The sequence below is a fragment of the Misgurnus anguillicaudatus genome, chromosome 6, assembly GCF_027580225.2.
Source record: "Misgurnus anguillicaudatus chromosome 6, ASM2758022v2, whole genome shotgun sequence".
Classification (NCBI taxonomy): domain Eukaryota; kingdom Metazoa; phylum Chordata; class Actinopteri; order Cypriniformes; family Cobitidae; genus Misgurnus; species Misgurnus anguillicaudatus.
The window spans coordinates 18,642,963-18,661,982 of NC_073342.2; the positions used below are offsets into that span (position 1 = coordinate 18,642,963).

At 35.6% G+C, this 19,020-nt stretch overlaps 3 protein-coding genes and 1 long non-coding RNA gene across 5 annotated transcripts in view; 3 read left to right on the forward strand and 1 right to left on the reverse strand.

Annotated features, from left to right (window-relative positions):
* The window catches only part of LOC129433223 (solute carrier family 45 member 3), a 34,188-nt gene extending 32,286 nt beyond the window's left edge, over positions 1-1,902 (forward strand). The window contains exons 4-5 of the mRNA XM_055191750.2: positions 436-701; positions 782-1,902. Coding sequence (XP_055047725.2) covers positions 436-701; positions 782-1,189 — 674 coding nt within the window. The 3' untranslated portion in view covers positions 1,190-1,902. The remainder of the gene's footprint in view (positions 1-435; positions 702-781) is intronic.
* A 2,649-nt stretch (positions 1,903-4,551) lies between these two features.
* fgf6a (fibroblast growth factor 6a) lies at positions 4,552-13,798 on the forward strand. Its single transcript, XM_055191757.2, has 3 exons — positions 4,552-5,575; positions 6,050-6,153; positions 8,757-13,798. Exons 1-3 carry the CDS (start codon positions 5,245-5,247, stop codon positions 8,931-8,933), a joined length of 612 nt encoding a protein of 203 aa, XP_055047732.1. The 5' UTR covers positions 4,552-5,244; the 3' UTR covers positions 8,934-13,798.
* Positions 13,799-15,548: 1,750 nt separating this feature from the next.
* LOC129433226 (uncharacterized) lies at positions 15,549-17,872 on the forward strand. The gene is made up of 3 exons (XR_008640360.2): positions 15,549-15,917; positions 16,001-16,086; positions 16,441-17,872. It is a non-coding gene; the product is annotated as an uncharacterized lncRNA (long non-coding RNA).
* Positions 17,664-19,020, reverse strand: part of ccnd2a (cyclin D2, a) — a 170,468-nt gene continuing 169,111 nt past the window's right edge. For both annotated transcript variants that reach the window (XM_055191756.2, XM_055191755.2), the window contains one exon: positions 17,664-19,007. In XM_055191756.2, coding sequence (XP_055047731.2) covers positions 18,627-19,007 — 381 coding nt within the window. In that variant the 3' untranslated portion in view covers positions 17,664-18,626. The remainder of the gene's footprint in view (positions 19,008-19,020) is intronic.

Consider the following 19,020-nt stretch of genomic DNA (forward strand, 5'->3'; position numbering starts at 1 on the left):
TCACATTCTTAGCTAGTCAACAACAGACCTCACCTGCTGAGCTTTGACACAAGCAGAAACCTCCTTTACCTGAACATTTGACAGATCGGCTCATCAAGTTCAGGATGCAAACAAGCGATGGCTGTCAGCAGCACAGTTTACAAATAGCTTAAGCAAACCATGCAACTTCACCGTGAAAAAAACATTTGTTTGGAGATATTTGTTCGGAGCGAGAGTCCTGGCTGTCTGTGTTTACATCCTGAATTCCTACTGTGTGAAAAGTCAACCATTTGAATTAGAAAGCCAAAACACATGGAGCCTTTTTTTTATTAAAAGCAATGACCTCATCTTTCAAAAAACCCATTAGTGACTTTTTTACTATTAATGTTAAATACAAAGGCATTAGCTCATGTTTTTGGCAAGAAACACTACAAGGATTTTAATTAATCTCCACAGGCATACGAATGGGCAGCCTCGGATTGTTTCTGCAGTGCGCTACCTCAACTTTCTTCTCGCTGGTCATGAGCAAGCTGGTACATCTCTTCGGGTCCAGGACCGTCTACCTGAGCAGCATGGTGTGCTTCACCGTATCCGCTTTGGTCATCTGCCTGTCCAAAAGCGTGCTGTTGGTCACGGCTATGTCCGCCCTCACTGGCTTTGCATACGCAACACTGCAGACGCTGCCTTACACACTTACATGCCACTACCACAAAGACAAAGAGGTTGGCATTTTAATATATTTTATATACTCTATGTATCTTACTATAAAACTTACTGGTTTTTCATCGCTTCCATTCCACAGGTGTACATGCAAAGCACCCAAACCAAAAAACTGCCCAAAACCGGATTTGCGCTCACAAGGGATTCTGTGTGTTTGACTTTAGACACTGACTCTGGAGATCTCACCCACAAGAGCGGCATTTCTAACGGGCATGCTCATTACAGCGACGGACAAACATATTATCAACCTCTGCAGAACGGTGCATCAGTCACTTTGGAGTCGGAGGATTTTGAAAAGCGTGGGGTGGGACTTGACTTCGCCATTTTGGATAGCACCTTTCTTCTCTCTCAGGTCTTCCCTACCTTCTTCATGGGCATGATCGTCCAATTCACAGAGTCCGTCACTGCGTATATCGCGTCATCTGCCATTTTCGGTGCCATTGGCATCTATTTTGCCACCCATATCATCTTTGACCAAAAGGATCTCTGAAGATGAAAGTTGCAGTGATGATGTAAGTCATGGTTTTTCAAGTCTCAGGTTTACTGACCGCTTGTTACCTTTTCTTTCTCTTTGGTTGTGTTTATTTGGGAGTGTTCAATAGCTGACACTTTGAGAATGGGACCAATGGATACATTAAACTTTACTTCTCAATGTAAATGTTGTAAAGAACTATTTTATTGTGTATATATATTTTTATATTAATAATATATACATATATTTATATCCCTATGGGAATTTTTATGCAACCCATTTTGGTGATTATCTTTATTTATGTAGTAATTCTAACCTCATTTGACTTGTCAACAAATGTGTCTTAAGTTTGTTTTTTTTTGCTTGGTCAGTATCAAGAGAAATATTACAATATATACACCTATAAAACAAGACAATCTGGGATATTTTTACAAGAGACTTTACACACATGCTACCTTTAACATACAGTATATTCTGTAAACATCAGGTTAACAAAATTACATTTTTGTGTTGACTGACTTACGGCGGCCAAATGAAATTGTACAAAACTACCAGTTTCATGTCCTGTAGTAATGTATCTTTAAGTACACTTACCATTGGTCAGACAGTGTGTATACATGTAGGTTTATTTGCTGAAGTGTAAGATTCTCAGGATGGACTTAAAAAAATTCTGTATAAGCACAGCACAATGTACAAATAAAAAAACTGATATTTTCATTGCTAAGAATATATATTTGTGTATTTTGACAATTAATGCTTGTTTTTAATTTATTACCAAAATGTACTTTCTTACTCTGATTACATCATAAATCCCTCTTATCTTTATTTAATGTTTACCCTAAAACCATTTGTGGCCATGTCTGGTAAAACCAGGTTAGAGTCTCGTAGGAGCATCAAAGTTTTATTTTAATCTTTGACATGACCTTACTTAGTCAATATTAAAGGTACACTGTAAAAAAATGAATTTCAAGAAGAAAAAATTATTGGTATTTTTGTCTTGTTTTCAGTGGAGGTGTCTAAAAATTCTTAAATTAAGATGAAAACGACCCAAGAAAATAAGTCTAGTTTTTAGACCAAAAAATGTCAGATTTAAGTGATTTTGTGCATAAAACAAGCAAAAAAAATTGCCAATGGGGTAAGCAAAAAATCTTGAACATTTTTCTTAAACACTAAATTCGAGAAAAATTGGCTTACCCCATTGGCAGATTTTTTTTGCTTGTTTTATGCACAAAATCACTTGAATTTGATATTTTTGGTCTGGAACTGGACTTGTTTTCTTGGGTAGTTTTGCTCATCAAGAAAAAGCATCTTAATTTAAGAATTTTTGGATGTTTTTACTGAAAACAAGACAAAAACACCAAGAAACATTATTCTTGAAAATAATTTTTTTGCAGTGTATCAAGGTAATATTTTCACAAAACATTGTTTACATTATATGAGATGATTTTATGTAGAAAACAGTCAATCACAAAAATGACTTTAGATGGGTTTCTGCATTTATAATCCTGTTAATCCTTGTGGTTAAAATCCTGTTGCTTTGTTTCACTTAGAAATATGACAGAAATAATAGGTTGTAAAACTGTTGATAGCTTTGAATTAGTGGTGTCTTGTTATAAATGGATGCCATTCAACCCTCAAGTGACATGACGCTATTCATCTCAGCCAGCTAATGCTATTTTCTTTTGTTCCCTGAATTAGACTTGTAAAGTGTTTAGATAATGAACGCTGAATGTCTGTCTGTCAGCCACTTTTATTGAGGCTGTAAGAATGAATGAAAAATGGGACAGGCTTTTACAAAGGAGAAAAAACTTGAGCTTTGCCGTCCATAGGGATTCTGTCTGGCTCAGATTGAATTATAATTTATTCAGTACTCTTTAGGTCTCTGTCGTATCACTGCAATGTGTCATCATAACCGATACAAAGACAGAAGGATTCAATCTGCTTATCCAAATCTGATAAATGCAGATGTTTACCTAACGTGCTAGTTGAAACTAAATGGTTTGGCTGTAATATTTAGTTTGTTTAATAACCCACTGTTGCAATGTAAAGTTGATTTCGATTAAAATATGAACATTTTTGACTAATGTGGGTTAATTGGCTTTGAGAGAGAATGAATTTTTATATGAGGGTCTTAAATATCATGAGTCCCAAAGGAAATTAAAATAAATATGACTGACTTCAGGTTTTTACAAAAGATTTTGTAGCTTGTTGGAACAACCCACCAAACAAGATTAATATCTGTATAATTTTGTGCAAATGATAATAATTAATATTAACAATATATAAAAAATAACAAAGGGGTATTAAAAGTATGTAAAAAAATCCAAATGGATTAAAAAGGTTTCAACATTGTTAAATATTGCCATCTACTGGACATGTGCTTCATCTAAATAGTTGCCCACCTGTCTGTCTTTTTAACCATCTGTCTGTCTCTCTCTCTCTCTGTCTGTCGGTCTGTCTATCTATCTGTCTATCTATCTGTCTGTCTATCTGTCTGTCTATCTATCTATCTATCTATCTATCTATCTATCTATCTATCTATCTATCTATCTATCTATCTATCTATCTATCTATCAGAATGCAGTATATATGTATCTACTTATATATCTATCTATCCATTCATACATACATACATCCATCAATCAGAATGCAATATCTATCTATCTATCTATCTATCTATCTATCTATCTATCTATCTATCTATCTATCTATCTATCTATCTATCTATCTATCTATCTATACAACTATCTATACAACTATCTATCCATCTATACAACTATCTATCCATCTATACAACTATCTATCTATCTATCTATCTATCTATCTATCTATCTATCTATCTATCTATCTATCTATCTATCTATCTATCTATCTATCTATCTATCTATCTATCTATCTATCTATCTATCTATCTATCTATCTATCTATCATCTAAATGCAGTATATATGTATCTATCTATGAAAATGCAGTATATGTATATATATATATATATCTGTCTGTCTGTCTATCTATCCATTCACACATCATCTATCAGAATGCAGTATCTATCTGTCTGTCTGATCTATCTGAATGCACTATCTATCTATCTATCTATCTATCTATCTATCTATCTATCTATCTATCTATCTATCTATCTATCTATCTATCTATTTATCTATCTATCTATCAATCAGAATGCAGTATGTATCTATTTATATATCTGTCTATCTATCCATTCATTCATACATCCATCCATCCATCAATCAGAATGCAATATCTATCTATCTATCTATCTATCTATCTATCTATCTATCTATCTATCTATCTATCTATCTATCTATCTATCTATCTATATTTCTGTCTGTCTGTCTGTCTGTCTGTCTGTCTGTCTGTCTGTCTGTCGCCTATGTCTCCATCTGTCTGTCTTTCTACCTGTTTATAAATCACGATGGCTTATTGAAAATCTATCTTAGTGATAAGCTCCGGAGCAAACAGGCAGGAGGTGTTTGTCGAGATTGACATGGCTCCGCGGTGACAACTGGAGTGTTTTTACACCTCCTTTCTAAATAAGGCAGCGGCCCGTCAAGCATATGACCACCGGTCCAATTTGGGAGCTGCCAAAGAGTCCATCACGTCCCCTTCTCTCCTGTGAGATCTCACTCTCCTCGGGCTCTTCGAATACCGCCGCTGCGTATGAAGCGCGCATCGATCGCGACCACTTTCCACATTACAGAGTCTGAGTCAACGGTCCGGCGGCAGCAGCACTGAGATCGGCGTGATGTCATCCCGCGGGTGGGTGACGTCATCGTGAAGGTCTCCCCGGCAAGGTGAGCTTGCATTTTTGGCGAGTGTGTGTGGTGCTCCCCACGCCAGCGTTTGGCCACCGAGAGAGGTGAAACATGGTCATCATCGCCACCAGCTCAAGCTCCGCCGCCCTGCACTTCTCATCTACCGAGGGGCTTATTGCGTTACACGCCCGCAGCCCCGACCTGCCTTCCAAAAATAAGCCCCTGCCACCATGCCGAAAGAAGAAAAACAAGAGTGGTATTTTTAGGGTCATTAATTTTGACCACGTGCCCCGAGGGTAAACCGGATGGCCACTGCGCAAAGGCTCCTCACCAGTATGTGCGAGACCAGCAGGCGCTGGACTGCGTTTCTTCTGCTTGGCTTTCTGCTTGGAATCGCGTACTCCTACCCCATCTCGAACAGGACTAATGCAACCCCACTGGAGAAAAGGTGGGAGACGCTGTTCTCCCGCTCCGTTTTGGGGATCTCGATGGAGAAATCGGAGCTGAACTGGGAGAATGACTATTTGATGGGTATTAAGAGAGTGCGGAGGCTGTACTGCAACGTGGGCATCGGGTTTCACCTGCAGGTCCTCCCAGATGGAAAGATCAGCGGTGTACATAATGAGAACCAGTACAGTGAGTTAATGTGATGGTGACACGTGATGAGCATCTCCGCATCTCTTTTCTTGTTATTGTAATTAATGCATGGATGGGCATCACAGCAGTGTGCTCTCTGTAATGAAATATAGATTAAAATAAACCCCAGTGTCAATCGTTGCTGAATTGCACTTAGCTCAAGCACGACACGAATGCTCGGACCAATTTAGACGCCAACTAATTTTACATGCGCATTGCTCGTCGTGCATGCCAAAACTGCGGTGCTTTTTGCCCATCACACTATATGAGAAATGCAGAACAAAGACAGAGCATCCTCCGAATTTTGCAGATTGCATGCATTTAACAGATGCTTACAGTGCATTAAATGTTCGCTGGGACTCGAACCTGTGACGTTTACGCACCAACTAACGCAATGCCCTATTCTGAGCCACCGATCGCATCTTATATAACGAGCTGTGTCATTGATGTAATACTGATGTTGTGTTCAATCAGGTCTGATAGAAATCTCAACTGTAGAGAGAGGGGTGATTAGTCTGTATGGCGTGAAGAGCGAGCTGTTTGTCGCGATGAGCAGTCGCGGATGGTTGTACGGAACGGTAGGTATGCCTGTTATTTGATTTATTTCATTTTCTGAAATGCATTTATAAATAAGCATCATTGCATGAAATCATATTTCATTTAGGATATTTGTCAGTTGTAGTACAATTAATGGCATGGGCTTTGTCAAATGAATAACTGTATGCTCGAATGAGCCCGTGATGTTATGCTTGGCTTGAATGTAAATCTGACCTACTTTGCACTTGCGTTGTTAAGATGCCTGATCTCACCACGAATGACACATTCTATCTTTTCATGACATAAGCACATGGCTTATTAATGGCTTTATTAATAACACTGCTTATGCAAAAATAGATATGCAATATGACTTAAATATTACTGCTTATGTAAAAAGCACATTAGTACAAATGCAGTATGAATAAAATGTATAAACTCGATTGATTTCAATTCCTACATTTTTTTAAACATGCTGAAAAATACATTAATAGGCTACATACTGTATGCAATATGAATATTTTTAAATAAAAAGTGATGTTATTGATAAGTCATGACAGCATGTTTTTACATTAACTCATTAAAAAAAAAAAACTTAAGCAATTTCAACTTAACAAGATTAAAAAGTAATAAGTTGAACTGACTTGTGTCAGCCAATCTGATTATAGCTTACTTATAAATGTCTTGCAGCAAAATTAATAAATAATAAAAAATAACAGTATGCTCTCACTGTAAAAGTATTTTTGCCTTTAAATATTTGAGTATTAACTTGGATTCACAAGTAATTTTTAATTTTATTTTTTGACTAGCGATGAGTTGTTGTAACTTGTATAGTTGAAATAAATTAAGCAACTTCAACTTTATTTTGTAAGTTACAGCAACTCACTAGTCAAGATAAAAAATAAAAGTTGAAATGATTTGTGAATCCAAGTTAATTGTACTTAAAAAATTAATTGCAATTTTTTTACAGTGTACACTGTAAAAAATGTAAGTTGAATCTACTTTAAAAAATTACTTCAATTGGTAACACTTTAAAAATTATGTTTTGTCAAATTAAAATTTTTACTGAAAGTGAGAACATGTAAGATGACAAAATTTACTTCAATTGGTAACACTTAAAAAATTATGTTTTGTCAAATGAAAAATTTTACTGAAAGTGAGAACATTTAAGTTGAAAAAATACTTCAATTGGTAACACTTAAAAAATGATGTTTTGTCAAATTAAAATTTTCACTTAAAGTGAGAACATTTAAGTTGAAAAAAATACTTCAATTGGTAACACTTAAAAAATTATGTTTTGTCAAATAAAAAATTTCACTGAAAGTGAGAACATGTAAGGTGAAAAAAATTATTTAATTGGTAACACGCAAAGCTTTATCAACTTAAATGTTTTACTTAAAGTGAGAAAATTTAAGGTGAAATAAATTACTTCAATTGGTAACACATAAAGCTTTTTCAACTTAAATGTTTTACTTAAAGTGAGAAAATTTAAGGTGAAAAAAAATACTTCAATTGGTAACTCGTAAAGCTTTTTTTAAATTAAATGTTTTAATTAAAGTGAGAAAATTTTGGGTGAAAAAAAATACTTCAATGGGTAACACTTAAAGCTTTTTCAACTTAAAAAGTGAAAAAATTGAGTTAAAAAATAGATGTTACCATCTAAATCAATATTACTTTTGCTCCTGTAATAATAATGAATTGATGGACTTAATAAAAAAAACTGAAATATAAATGTGAAATAAATATTAAATAAAGCTATTTTGAATATGGATATTATCAAGCATAAGCTTTGTCAAAAATGCTTGCAAATATTTTGAATGTAATAAAACTGTCGCTTCAAAATAAAGCATGCTGATTTTGTCTTTTTTTCAATCCCATACATTTGCTTGGAGTATAATGCATGTCATTAACAGATGCTTTTGTGCCACAGATTAATATACTTATTTATAAAAATCCATTTATTAAAATCTTTTAAATAGAAAAAAATTTTAAACAGGAAAATCAGACTTTTTTTTAGGAAATCCTTATGTGTTATGTTAATTTTACAGTTAATGGCTGGTAATAAGTTGACTTTTAAAGGGATAGTTCACCCAAAGGTGAGGATTCTGTCATCGTGTGCTCATTCTCGTGTTGTTGCAGACCTGTATACATTTCTTTGGTCTTATGGACACAAAGGAAGATGTTTTGAGAGATGTTTGTAACCAAACTCTTCGTGGACCCCATTAACTTCCATAGTCGGAAAAGTAAATGGGGTCCTCGAAAGGTTTCATTACAAACATTTATCAAAATATCTTCCTTTGTGTTCATCAGAACAAAGACATTCATACAGGTTTGTAACAACAAGAAGGTGAGTAAATGATGACAGAATTTTCATTTTTGAGTGAACTATCCCTTTAATGCTGTTGTATGTGATTTTTTTGAAATATGTTGTAAAATTACTTTGCATGTATGCCTGTAAGTCCAGCATTGTGAAGAATCCAAACTTGCTTGAGAATTTAAAGCAATACTTGATCAGTTTCAGTCTGTGCGTTCCTGCACTTTACCCTACTTACTGTAGGTGAATTCAGATGGTAGGGGTGGGTGGGGGAGATTGGGGAGGGCATGGTAAGTTACACCAAACTAACCATCTAATCCATACCATTTTTAGAGGGTCTTCCGTGACGAGTGCAAGTTCAAGGAGACGCTGCTGCCCAACAATTACAACGCATACGAGTCTTCCATTTACAAGGGCTTTTATATCGCCCTCAGCAAACATGGCCGCTTGAAGCGAGGCTACAAGGCCTCCCCAGCAATGACTGTCACACATTTCCTTCCACGTTTATGAGCGGAACTGGCAATAACACAATAATTTGCACATGTCGGATGTTCTGGTGGGGAACCTAAACCTAAGGTTTATCGCAAAGAACAAAAAATAACACTTACAGTATTTATTCTCGTTGAAATGGTAATATATGTATATTTCGGTAGCTTACTTTGTGTCTGAACTTTGTGTAAATGCCATTCTTTGCTGCTTATGGTTTCTGTTATGACTATGTGAGAGTCGAGGTGCTTTATGGGTGCTTGGTGTGAACTTTAGCCTGTCATAGGAACGAGCAACATCCTCAGCTTTTAATACTTTTTATTATACCTCAAAGAGCCACTGAAAAGAGTTACAGAGGAAAGAATCTCTATACCACCATTTAAGATGAAAGCACTTATTTTCTGCATTTATTCCTGTTTTATGATTCGGTGGTGCCTTAGCTACTGATTTTTCGGCTCGTTTTATTTGTATGCAATGAAGACATGCCACTGTTTTGACTTCATAGGTCTATCAATCAGTCTGGCAGGCCGTAACCTCAGTTAAGATTAGTTTGTGTTCTATATTTATATCAGACGACTTGCATGGATCTTTATTGGTACCCAGAAAAACGTTTACAGTTTATCTGGTATGCATTTGAACTCTTTAATCTTTTACATTTTGTCATAAATACCTTTTCATTTTCTGGTCCTTGGCGGCTACTACAAGACAGTGACTGATATGTAGTGAGGTGTTAGCAATTTGATCTCACCAACATGCTGACTGCATACTTGAACTCTGCCTCAAAGGTCTTTGGAATGTAAAAACCAATGTGAAATCTGTCTTAATTTCTTTAAGATAACCTCATTATTCATGCTTAAATACCCAAACACCTGATTTCAAACAGATTTCTTCTGTATTTTTACGCATTCCCATTCGCTAGCTTATACAGTATGCCCATTTTAAGGGCGGTTAGGTCTAGATTAAGGCAGGACTAAGCCGTAGTTAGGCTATATTAGGACATTTAAAGGGGTCATATGATGCGATTACATGTTTTCCTTGTCTTTGGGGTGTTAAAAGCTGTTTGTGCATATAGAAGATCGGTAAAGTCACAAAGACTAAATTCTCCTTTCTAAAAGTAAAACGTCTCAGTCAAATGCACCCACATATCTACGCCACTATGTGGGAAGATTACATCGCCCAAATATATACACAAAGAAAGAAGCCATAACGTTTATTCTTGCTTTAGTATTGTTGCCACCGCCGGCATGTCGTGGAGATGCTGTGCTTTGGAAGCTAAAATCCCAAATATGTTAAAGGGTATAACAAGTCCTTCACATGCTTAAAAGGCGAGGTGCATGATTTTTGAAAAACACTTTGGAAAAGGGAGTCGGGCCGACTACCAAAACACACTTGTAGCCAATCAGCAGTAAGGGAGCCAATCAGTCTACTAACGGACATCGTTGCCTGGGTTGCGTATGTGTGGGGCGGGCCTATCAAAAGAAGGTCCAGATTCTATTGGGGTAGGGGCGTGTTTGTTTGGTGATTTAAAATATCAACATTGGCTTTCAGAGATCATGCACCCACCCTTTAAGGGTATTCGGCCAATCACAACGCACTGGATAGCTGGCCAATCAGAGCACACCAAGCTTTTCAAAAATCAATAGGTGTGTTCAAGTTCATGCATGCAGACCGATCAGCGAGGTTTGGCGCTTGCAGTTGAGGGAGGAGTTAAAGACGCAGCCCTCAAGTCGGACACCTGCTGCTTGTCGTAGTGACGTGTGCGCCTTTTTTAAATTGGGAATGAAGTGAATTAGATGGTGAATTTGTCAAAAAACAAATCTTTTAATAAAAGTTGCAACCAGAATTGCTTAAATTGAATACTTCAGTTGCTGTTTATACTGTATGTGCGAAAATAACGGGAAGCATAAGCCTAGATTATTAAAATACCAATAGAGTCTCGTCTTTCACTACTTTCGTTTATATTTTTTTTACATGGCAACATATTCAGGCTATCGAGTTTTACCTGTGAATAAAACATGAATTTATAGGGCCCTATTTTAACGATCTAAGTGCATTGTCTAAAGCGCACGGCGCACGCTTTAAACGGGCGTGTCCGATTCCACTTTTGCTAATTTAACAACGGGAAAAATGGTTTGTGCACCGAGCGCTTGGTCGAAAAAGGTTGTTCCTATTCTCCTAATGAGTAATGGGTGTGTTTTGGGCGTAACGTGCAATAAACCAATGAGAGTCTTATCTCTCATCCCCTTTAAAAGCCAGTTGCGCTGGCGCTATGTCTAATCCATATTTAGATGACGGACTTTGTAAAATGAAAAACTAAGCGGAGGAAGAAGACCCCCAGTTTAAGAAAAATGTTAAAAAAGTGGGTTGTTTTAATTTTTATTGAAATTGTTCTTTTTTGGATTAAAACCTTTAAAAGCCGTTTTCTTTCAGTCATAAAAGTAAAAATATCAGGCTTTTAATTGCTGTAAATGTATTGATATCCTACATAATCACTGCAATCTCATAAAACAATTTGCAAATATGCAAGAAAATGTACTCTGAAAATACTTTATTTGCAACAAACAAGAGATAAAGAATTTACAAACGTGCGGAGAGCCGTTTCAGCACTCGGACAGCGCAATAGTTTTTTTTTTTTAAAGCATTACTTAAAAACGGTTTGCATCTCATCATATCCACAGGTACAGAGTCATCATATACAATAAATCCATGGAGTAGCATTTAAAAAACCATTAAAAATTAGATGCATTTGTTTAAAGCAAAGCATTTATTTACTTACCAGGCTACAGGTGAAGCAGCTCTTTATGCCTTCTAATGTCTCATAATCTGTCCTCATTTATGTCCAAGAGACTCAATAATAATCTTTTACATTTTAATCCTTTAATTTTTCATATTTAAAAGTGTTTTGTGCTGCTGCACATCCACGTGTGTTAAGCAAACCCGCGTTGTCGTCCTGTTTATAGGCGCATATTACTAACGCACTCATTAAATAACAAAAAACATATTCCGCCATTGACTTTAGACTTTAGACCAGGTTTTAGTTAGTCAATGGCGTAGTCTATTTTAGTTGCTTCAAAATAGCAACGCGCCAACAATGCGCCTTTACACACCTCGTTTTCAGACCAGAATGCCCAGGGGCGCAAAATTAAGCACAAAAGCATTTGCTATTTAAACAACGTGACGCTAAACGTAAAATTGATCATTGCGCCGGGTTGAAACTAGCAAAAGACACATTGCGCTGCATTGCGCCGGGTGTATGATAGAACCCTTAATGTTTATTAGTGGAACTTAATGTTAAGTCGGACAAAATCTTTAACCGGCATGCACTGCTTCAAGTCAGCCACCGATTGGTTTGCACAGCGCCGCATGAAGTCGAACACACCTAATGTGTCTCAGAAAAGCGAAGCATAGAGGGGCAACTAAAATGTAGATGTGAATGTGCAAAATAATTTGTTTTTTGAACCTTAAACCATGTAAACACATTGCATTAAACCACATACACCAAATAATGTTCTTTTAAGCAACATTATATGACCCCTTTAAGTAGTTTTACAAACATACTACTTTTTGGTGCATGCTGTTTGTTAGTTAAGACATCTCAAGCATGCATTTTAGTCCTGGACAAGACTTAAGCCCTGCGGAAAACCATCCCTTAGAGTTAAGGCAATTGCAAATGTAATTATAAATTCTAGTCAAAGAAAGGCAAAGGCTTTCATTTGTGAATAATGTTCAACTCAAAATGCAACAATGAAGATCTCTTTGTTTGCCTGCCTAGCACACTTGTTTCCTAAGTCATGTCAGAACAGGTTGGATTTCTATGTTACAGCCATAATGTGCAACGTGAATGAAAGGTTTTGCTTATACCTGCATTCTCTCTTGCATTATTGGGATTTAGTTGTGCAGAATAAGAATTGACATTAACATTTTGAGTTATTTATAATAGAAAGATTAAGGATATTATTTTTTACGGCTGGGAGGTTTGAGACAGGTACACTGATACTGTATTTATGTGTTAATACAATGTGATCAAGAATGATGACTTTTCTCTTAAAGGGAAAGTGTGTAATTTCTGCATTATGGATTTTCAGTGTTTAAAAAATTTTGGTTTGTTTTTGCTAGTGGCAGAAATTACACACTTCACCTTTAAATAAACATGGTCACTTTTCAGTAAAATTTCTTATCAATTTTATTGTGTTTAAAAGTATGGACTGTGTATTATAAGTTGGATCTTGATAAAGCTATTGATTTGATTTAAAATACTTTGTACCCCAAATATAGGCATGCAATGTGACTGCTCTGATAAAAAATGTCAAAATGACTTATTTTTATGTATGTAATGAACTATGTTAATTTATTGATATTTATCTTCACTATACCCTGTCCTTCGGATCTCTTTATACTTAGCAAACTTTTGCATGGTTTTGATGCAAAATGTATGCCACAAATGTATTCAAGTTAAGCCCTCTAAACAAAACACCGGTTTCTCATGCAAGTTCCACCAGAGTTTTGATTGTACTGTACTTTATCTCCAGCTTAAAATGGGCCCCGTTTGTGGCTGTAAGGGGTGGTGCATGTGTGCGTGTCCTCGTATGTATGCATTTGTGTTCTTTCTCAGTTTTGTATTCCTGCACAGAGGGGCGAACGCCCCCTCCAAATTTCCCTCCTATTTTCTAACATATACCTCACCTTCTGCCTTAGTTCCAATTTGTTAAAATGATTGTACGATTTGTTGGAGACGACAAACTTTTTGCCAATCATTTGTTCTCTGAAAAAAAGTGAAAAGTAAGAATTCTAATATATTAAGAAAATGTTTCCTTTTATTTTTATACGTATATGTGCTGTGCACAGCAGCCAAATGTATTACTGAAATGAAAATAAAAGGTTGTTTTTTATTTCTCTTTGTTTTTATTTAATTAATAAACAAATAGAGATTTAGGTTATAGATAGATTTAGTTAGGTTAGAGCCTCCTCAAGTGGTCTATCTTAGAAATGCATTCAATTTGATCTTCACAGATACAGTGAGGAAAATAAGTATTTGAACACCCTGCTATTTTGCAAGTTCTCCCACTTAGAAATCATGGAGGGGTCTGAAATTGTCTTCGTATGTGCATGTCTACTGTGAGAGACATAAACTAAAAAAGTCCAGAAATCATAATGTATGATTTTTTTTAACTATTTATTTGTATGATACAGCTGCCAATAAGTATTTGAACACCTGAGAAAATCACTGTTAATATTTGGTACAGTAGCCTTTGTTGGCAATTACAGAGGTCAAACGTTTCCTGTAAATTTTCACCAAGTTTGCACACACTGCAGGAGGGATTTTGGCCCACTCCTCCACATAGATCTTCTCTAGATCAGTCAAGTTTCTGGCCTGTCGCTGAGAAACACGGAGTTTGAGTTCCCTCCAAAGATTCTCTATTGGGTTTAGGTCTGGGGACCAGAACTTTAATATGCTTCTTACAGAGCCACTCTTCCTGGCTGTGTGCTTCGGGTCATTGTCATGTTTGAAGACCCAGCCTCGACCCATCTTCAATGCTCTAACTGAGGGAAGGTTGTTCCCCAAAATCTCACAATACATGGCCCCGGTCATCCTCTACTTAATACAGTGCAGTCGCCCTGTCCCATTGGCAGAAAAACACCCCAAAGCATGATGCTACCACCCCCATTCTTCACAGTAGGGATGGTGTTCTTGGGATGGTACTCATCATCATTCTTCTTCCTCCAAACACGTTTAGTGGAATTATGACCAAAAAGTTCTATTTCGGTCTCATCTGACCACATGACTTTCTCCCATGACTCCTCTGGATCATCCAAATGGTCATTGGCAAACTTAAGACGGGCCTGTACATGTGCTGGTTTAAGCAGGGGAACATTCTGTGCCATGCATGATTTCAAAGCATGGCGTTTTAATGTATTACCAACAGTAACCTTAGAAATGGTGTTCCCAGCTCTTTTCAGGTCATTGACCAACTCCTCCCGTGTAGTTCTGGGCTGATTTCTCACCTTTCTTAGGATCATTGAGACCCCACGAGGTGAGATCTTGCATGGAGCCCCAGTCCGAGGGAGATTGACAATCATGTTTAGCTTCTTCCATTTTCGAATGATTGCTCCAACAGTGGACCTTTTTTCACCAAGCTGCTTGGCAATTTCCCCGTAGCCCTTTCCAGCCTTGTGGAGGTGTAAAATTTTGTCTCTAGTGTCTTTGGACAGCTCTTTGGTCTTGGCCATGTTAGTAGTTGGATTCTTACTGATTGTATGGCGTGGACAGGTGTCTTTACAACCTCAAACAGGTGCATCTAATTTAGGAGTGGAGGTGGGCATTTTAAAGGCAGACTAACTGTCTTTGAGAGTCGGAATTCTAGCTGATAGACAGGTGTACAAATACTTATTTGCAGCTGTATCATACAAATAAATAGTTTAAAAAAATCATATATTGTGATTTCTGGATTTTTTTTAAAGGTCTCTTACAGTGGACATGCACCTACGATGACAATTTCAGACCCCTCCATGATTTTTAAGTGGGAGAACTTGCAAAATAGCAGGGTGTTCGAGTGCTTATTTTCCTCAATGTAGGTATATATTTAATATTATCTTGTCTTTTTATGCATAAAAAATAAATCAATGAACAAATGGACAAATGAGAAAAATTAGATTTTTTCCTAGTATTGCTTGATAATAATCTGCTTAATATTCAGTTTCCAGTTAAAGATGATGAACTGTAAGGTAAGCAAACATGACTTTTGAACTGATTTTCCCACACTTATATAGACTAGCACTGAGATGGCTCGCTGTGTCCTGTAGTCTGATCCAGTCTGATCATGCACACAGTCTACATTTTCTGTATGGCTGTTCTAGGCTTATGCATACTAGTAATGTGCAACCCAATACAATCCCCAAAAAATGCAATGCAAAAAGAAAACCAGAAAGATCGAACAGAGACTAAGATCAATCGTTTGATCATAAAATTTATTAATGGAAAGATGAAAGCCTTTTATCAAGATTCAGCAGGTAAGTTTGTGATCTAAGTTTTTGGTATACACTGTATGTGTTATTTGATTTTTTTGTTAACGCTTCTTTTTCTTAATTTACAGACATTGATTTGAGGAAAAATAAAACCTGCTTTATTAAAAGTAATATTATTATGTGCTTGGATTCAAACAAACAGCCTTACATTTCAGTAAGTATGAAATGCTTTAAAATATACTAATCTGTTAAATATCTAATTCTAGCTATTTACTTTTATTATAAAAAAAGCTGTAACTATAATTTTTGATACTGTTAATTTTATAAAATTAAAAGATTTGCTACAATGCTTTGTGTCTATTAAGAGGTAAAACAATGATCTAGGATTCACATACACTATATACATAATTAGTTTTCAAATCCACCACACAAATCTGATAGCCTATTGAAATATATATTCAAAAACACACATTTTTTTTATACAAGGCAGTATATTAAATTTTTGTATGGGCCAGAAGATAAAAGCTTATTGAATAATGATCCTAAAATGATCCCCTATACTCTACAGACAACCAACCATAAACCGAATTTATATCCGAGGTACAGAAGAAGTCAGCATGTTGACCCATCTGATCCTTTGGGCTCTGAGAATCCAAAGTCAAGAAAGTCTAATTATCGAAGACAAAACCAAGAGCGTGAGCGCAGCAGTAATGTTTCTAAGGAGACCATTACATCTTGTGATGACCCTTTACATGTATTGCTCTCCAAGAGTCCAGTCAGTCCAAATTTGCAACAGGGGAAGAGAAAAAAGCAAGTTGCACCATCTGAACTCTTCTGAACCAAATCTGTTCATGTGGAGAATCTGTGACGTACGCATGCCATTAACGGACATATTATTGGAATGTTGCAAAATTAATGTATAAAGTGTCAAAGGCCTGAGCTTTTCACACAAGCATTTTTTATTATTATTTTATTTTATTAATACAAAGTATGCAGGCTACTTTATGGGTTATTCATCATCTCTGTATGGTAAAAATAGATTAGGTTACTGCATGTTAGTACTTTCACCTTGACATCAGTTAAAATTTAAACAGGAGGGCCATTGCAAGCTGTGGCAATGACTTTATTTTTATCAGAACTGTGATGATCTTTTTCCATAGATGATGCATAAAATCATCAAACACAAAAAAAATGCAGCATAAAGTTAAAACAACTTCAATTCAAGCTATTATTTTAAGTTTTGACTTATAAGTTGACATGACTTATAAAAAACAAGTTGAAATTGTTTAACTTAATTTGTTAAGTTAAAGTAACACAAATATATATGTTGATTTGACATCATTTTTACGGTGCTTCTGCATATTATGATGTTTAATGTACATTGTAAAATTGGATCAACTTAAAAAAATTACTTCAATTGGTAACACACACAAAAAAATGTATATATTTAAGTGAAAAAAACTTAAATTGAAAAATAAATGTAAAAAAACATTTTTAAGTGTTATCAATTAATTAAATCTTTAAGATGATCCAACTTTTCACTTTTTTTACAATGTATGCAGTTTCATTTAGTTTATTGAAAAGATCTGAATATCAGATGCAAAGTCATATGAGATGGCTGGCCACCTCTACTGAATTATTTATTAAAAACAAGTATTCATGCATTTGTATTTATTATATTTTATATTGATGTTGTAATTTAATGTAATCGAAAAAATATCAATTTATCAAATGCATTCGCTCAACTCTGAGCACAGGCCAATGCATCAAATAATATTTATCCTTGAAATATTCAAATTTTATATTTTATTGTATTACATTACTCTGAGGAAAAAAAACATTAATTCATAAAAGTGCCACCAGTACATAATGTATTTCAAAACAGGGTGATAAATGCTTATTTTCTTACATTACAATATGAACACAATATGTTTCTGCTTATTTCATGATGATGATGAAAACGTTGAGTACTATGGTGAAATAAAGATAGATTGACATAATATGTTTAATCTGATTTTGTTATTTGATTTGGACTGATTCCAGTTGGACAACATTGGTGTTTGTTTTAAGTGATTATATCATTTGAAATGGTCCAGATACTAAACACTTCCCTCCACGTGCTCCATCCATTAGTTGTCTAACTAAAACAATTAATGCAAATGTAACCTTTATTCATAAAAACACTAAGTTCCATTACAACTGAATTTGGCTCTCTGTATTATTGACTGTTCTGTGCTCTTTTCACCTTACCAACCACAAGTTCAGTACATGTCAGGACACTCTGGAACCGTTTTTTGTAAATATAGGGGACAAGTGACTATATACACACTTCATATCCTCTCACTTTGAGTCAAAAGAGTTCATAGCAGTAGTTCAGAGGTACATATTCTTGCCTTTTTTTCTGACAGTGCAGATAAATATGTTTTTTCCACCCTTACCAAAATATATGTTTATGAGATTCCACTGAGAAAAAAATAAACTTCATTTGGTAATATTTATAGCACTGAAAAACAATAACAAACAGAAAAGCTTTAATATTCAATAATTTCCACTATCAGTGTCTCAATACTAATAACACACTTCAACAAGTTTTATACTTTGTAGATTTACTTCAACCAATTTTAATGGTCACCCCTTCACAATGCCTATTAAAATGTTAATATTTTGGCATCTAGAGACATTATTGAATTAAAATAAAGCGCCATATATTTACACAAGTAAACATTCTGCTATCTTGTATACACACTTCTGTTGTTACTTTATGTGCTCTCTTCTGTTAATGAACACACATTGTATGTTTGAAAGTGTAAGATCTGCATTACTACAGTTCAAAGTTATAATAAATCGACACATTCCTGTGTTTGGACAGATGGAAAACCTTTGAGCTGGGTCTGAACCACGGGGCATAGGGCACTTTAGGTCCCCAAAGAAATACAGCATTAGTATGCTCATATAAGCCCCGTGTCCAACCACCAAAGCATGGACAGGCACATTTAAAACTCCATCATCGGGGAGTCCTGCGAGAACCCCTTCAGTTTCAAGGACAGGTGCTTCAGAAACTTGATTTTTGTCTTGGTGGTCATTAGCTATTCGCTGGAACAAAGCCTGAAGAAAATCCTTAATACGTGCCTTCACCTGGAAATAACAA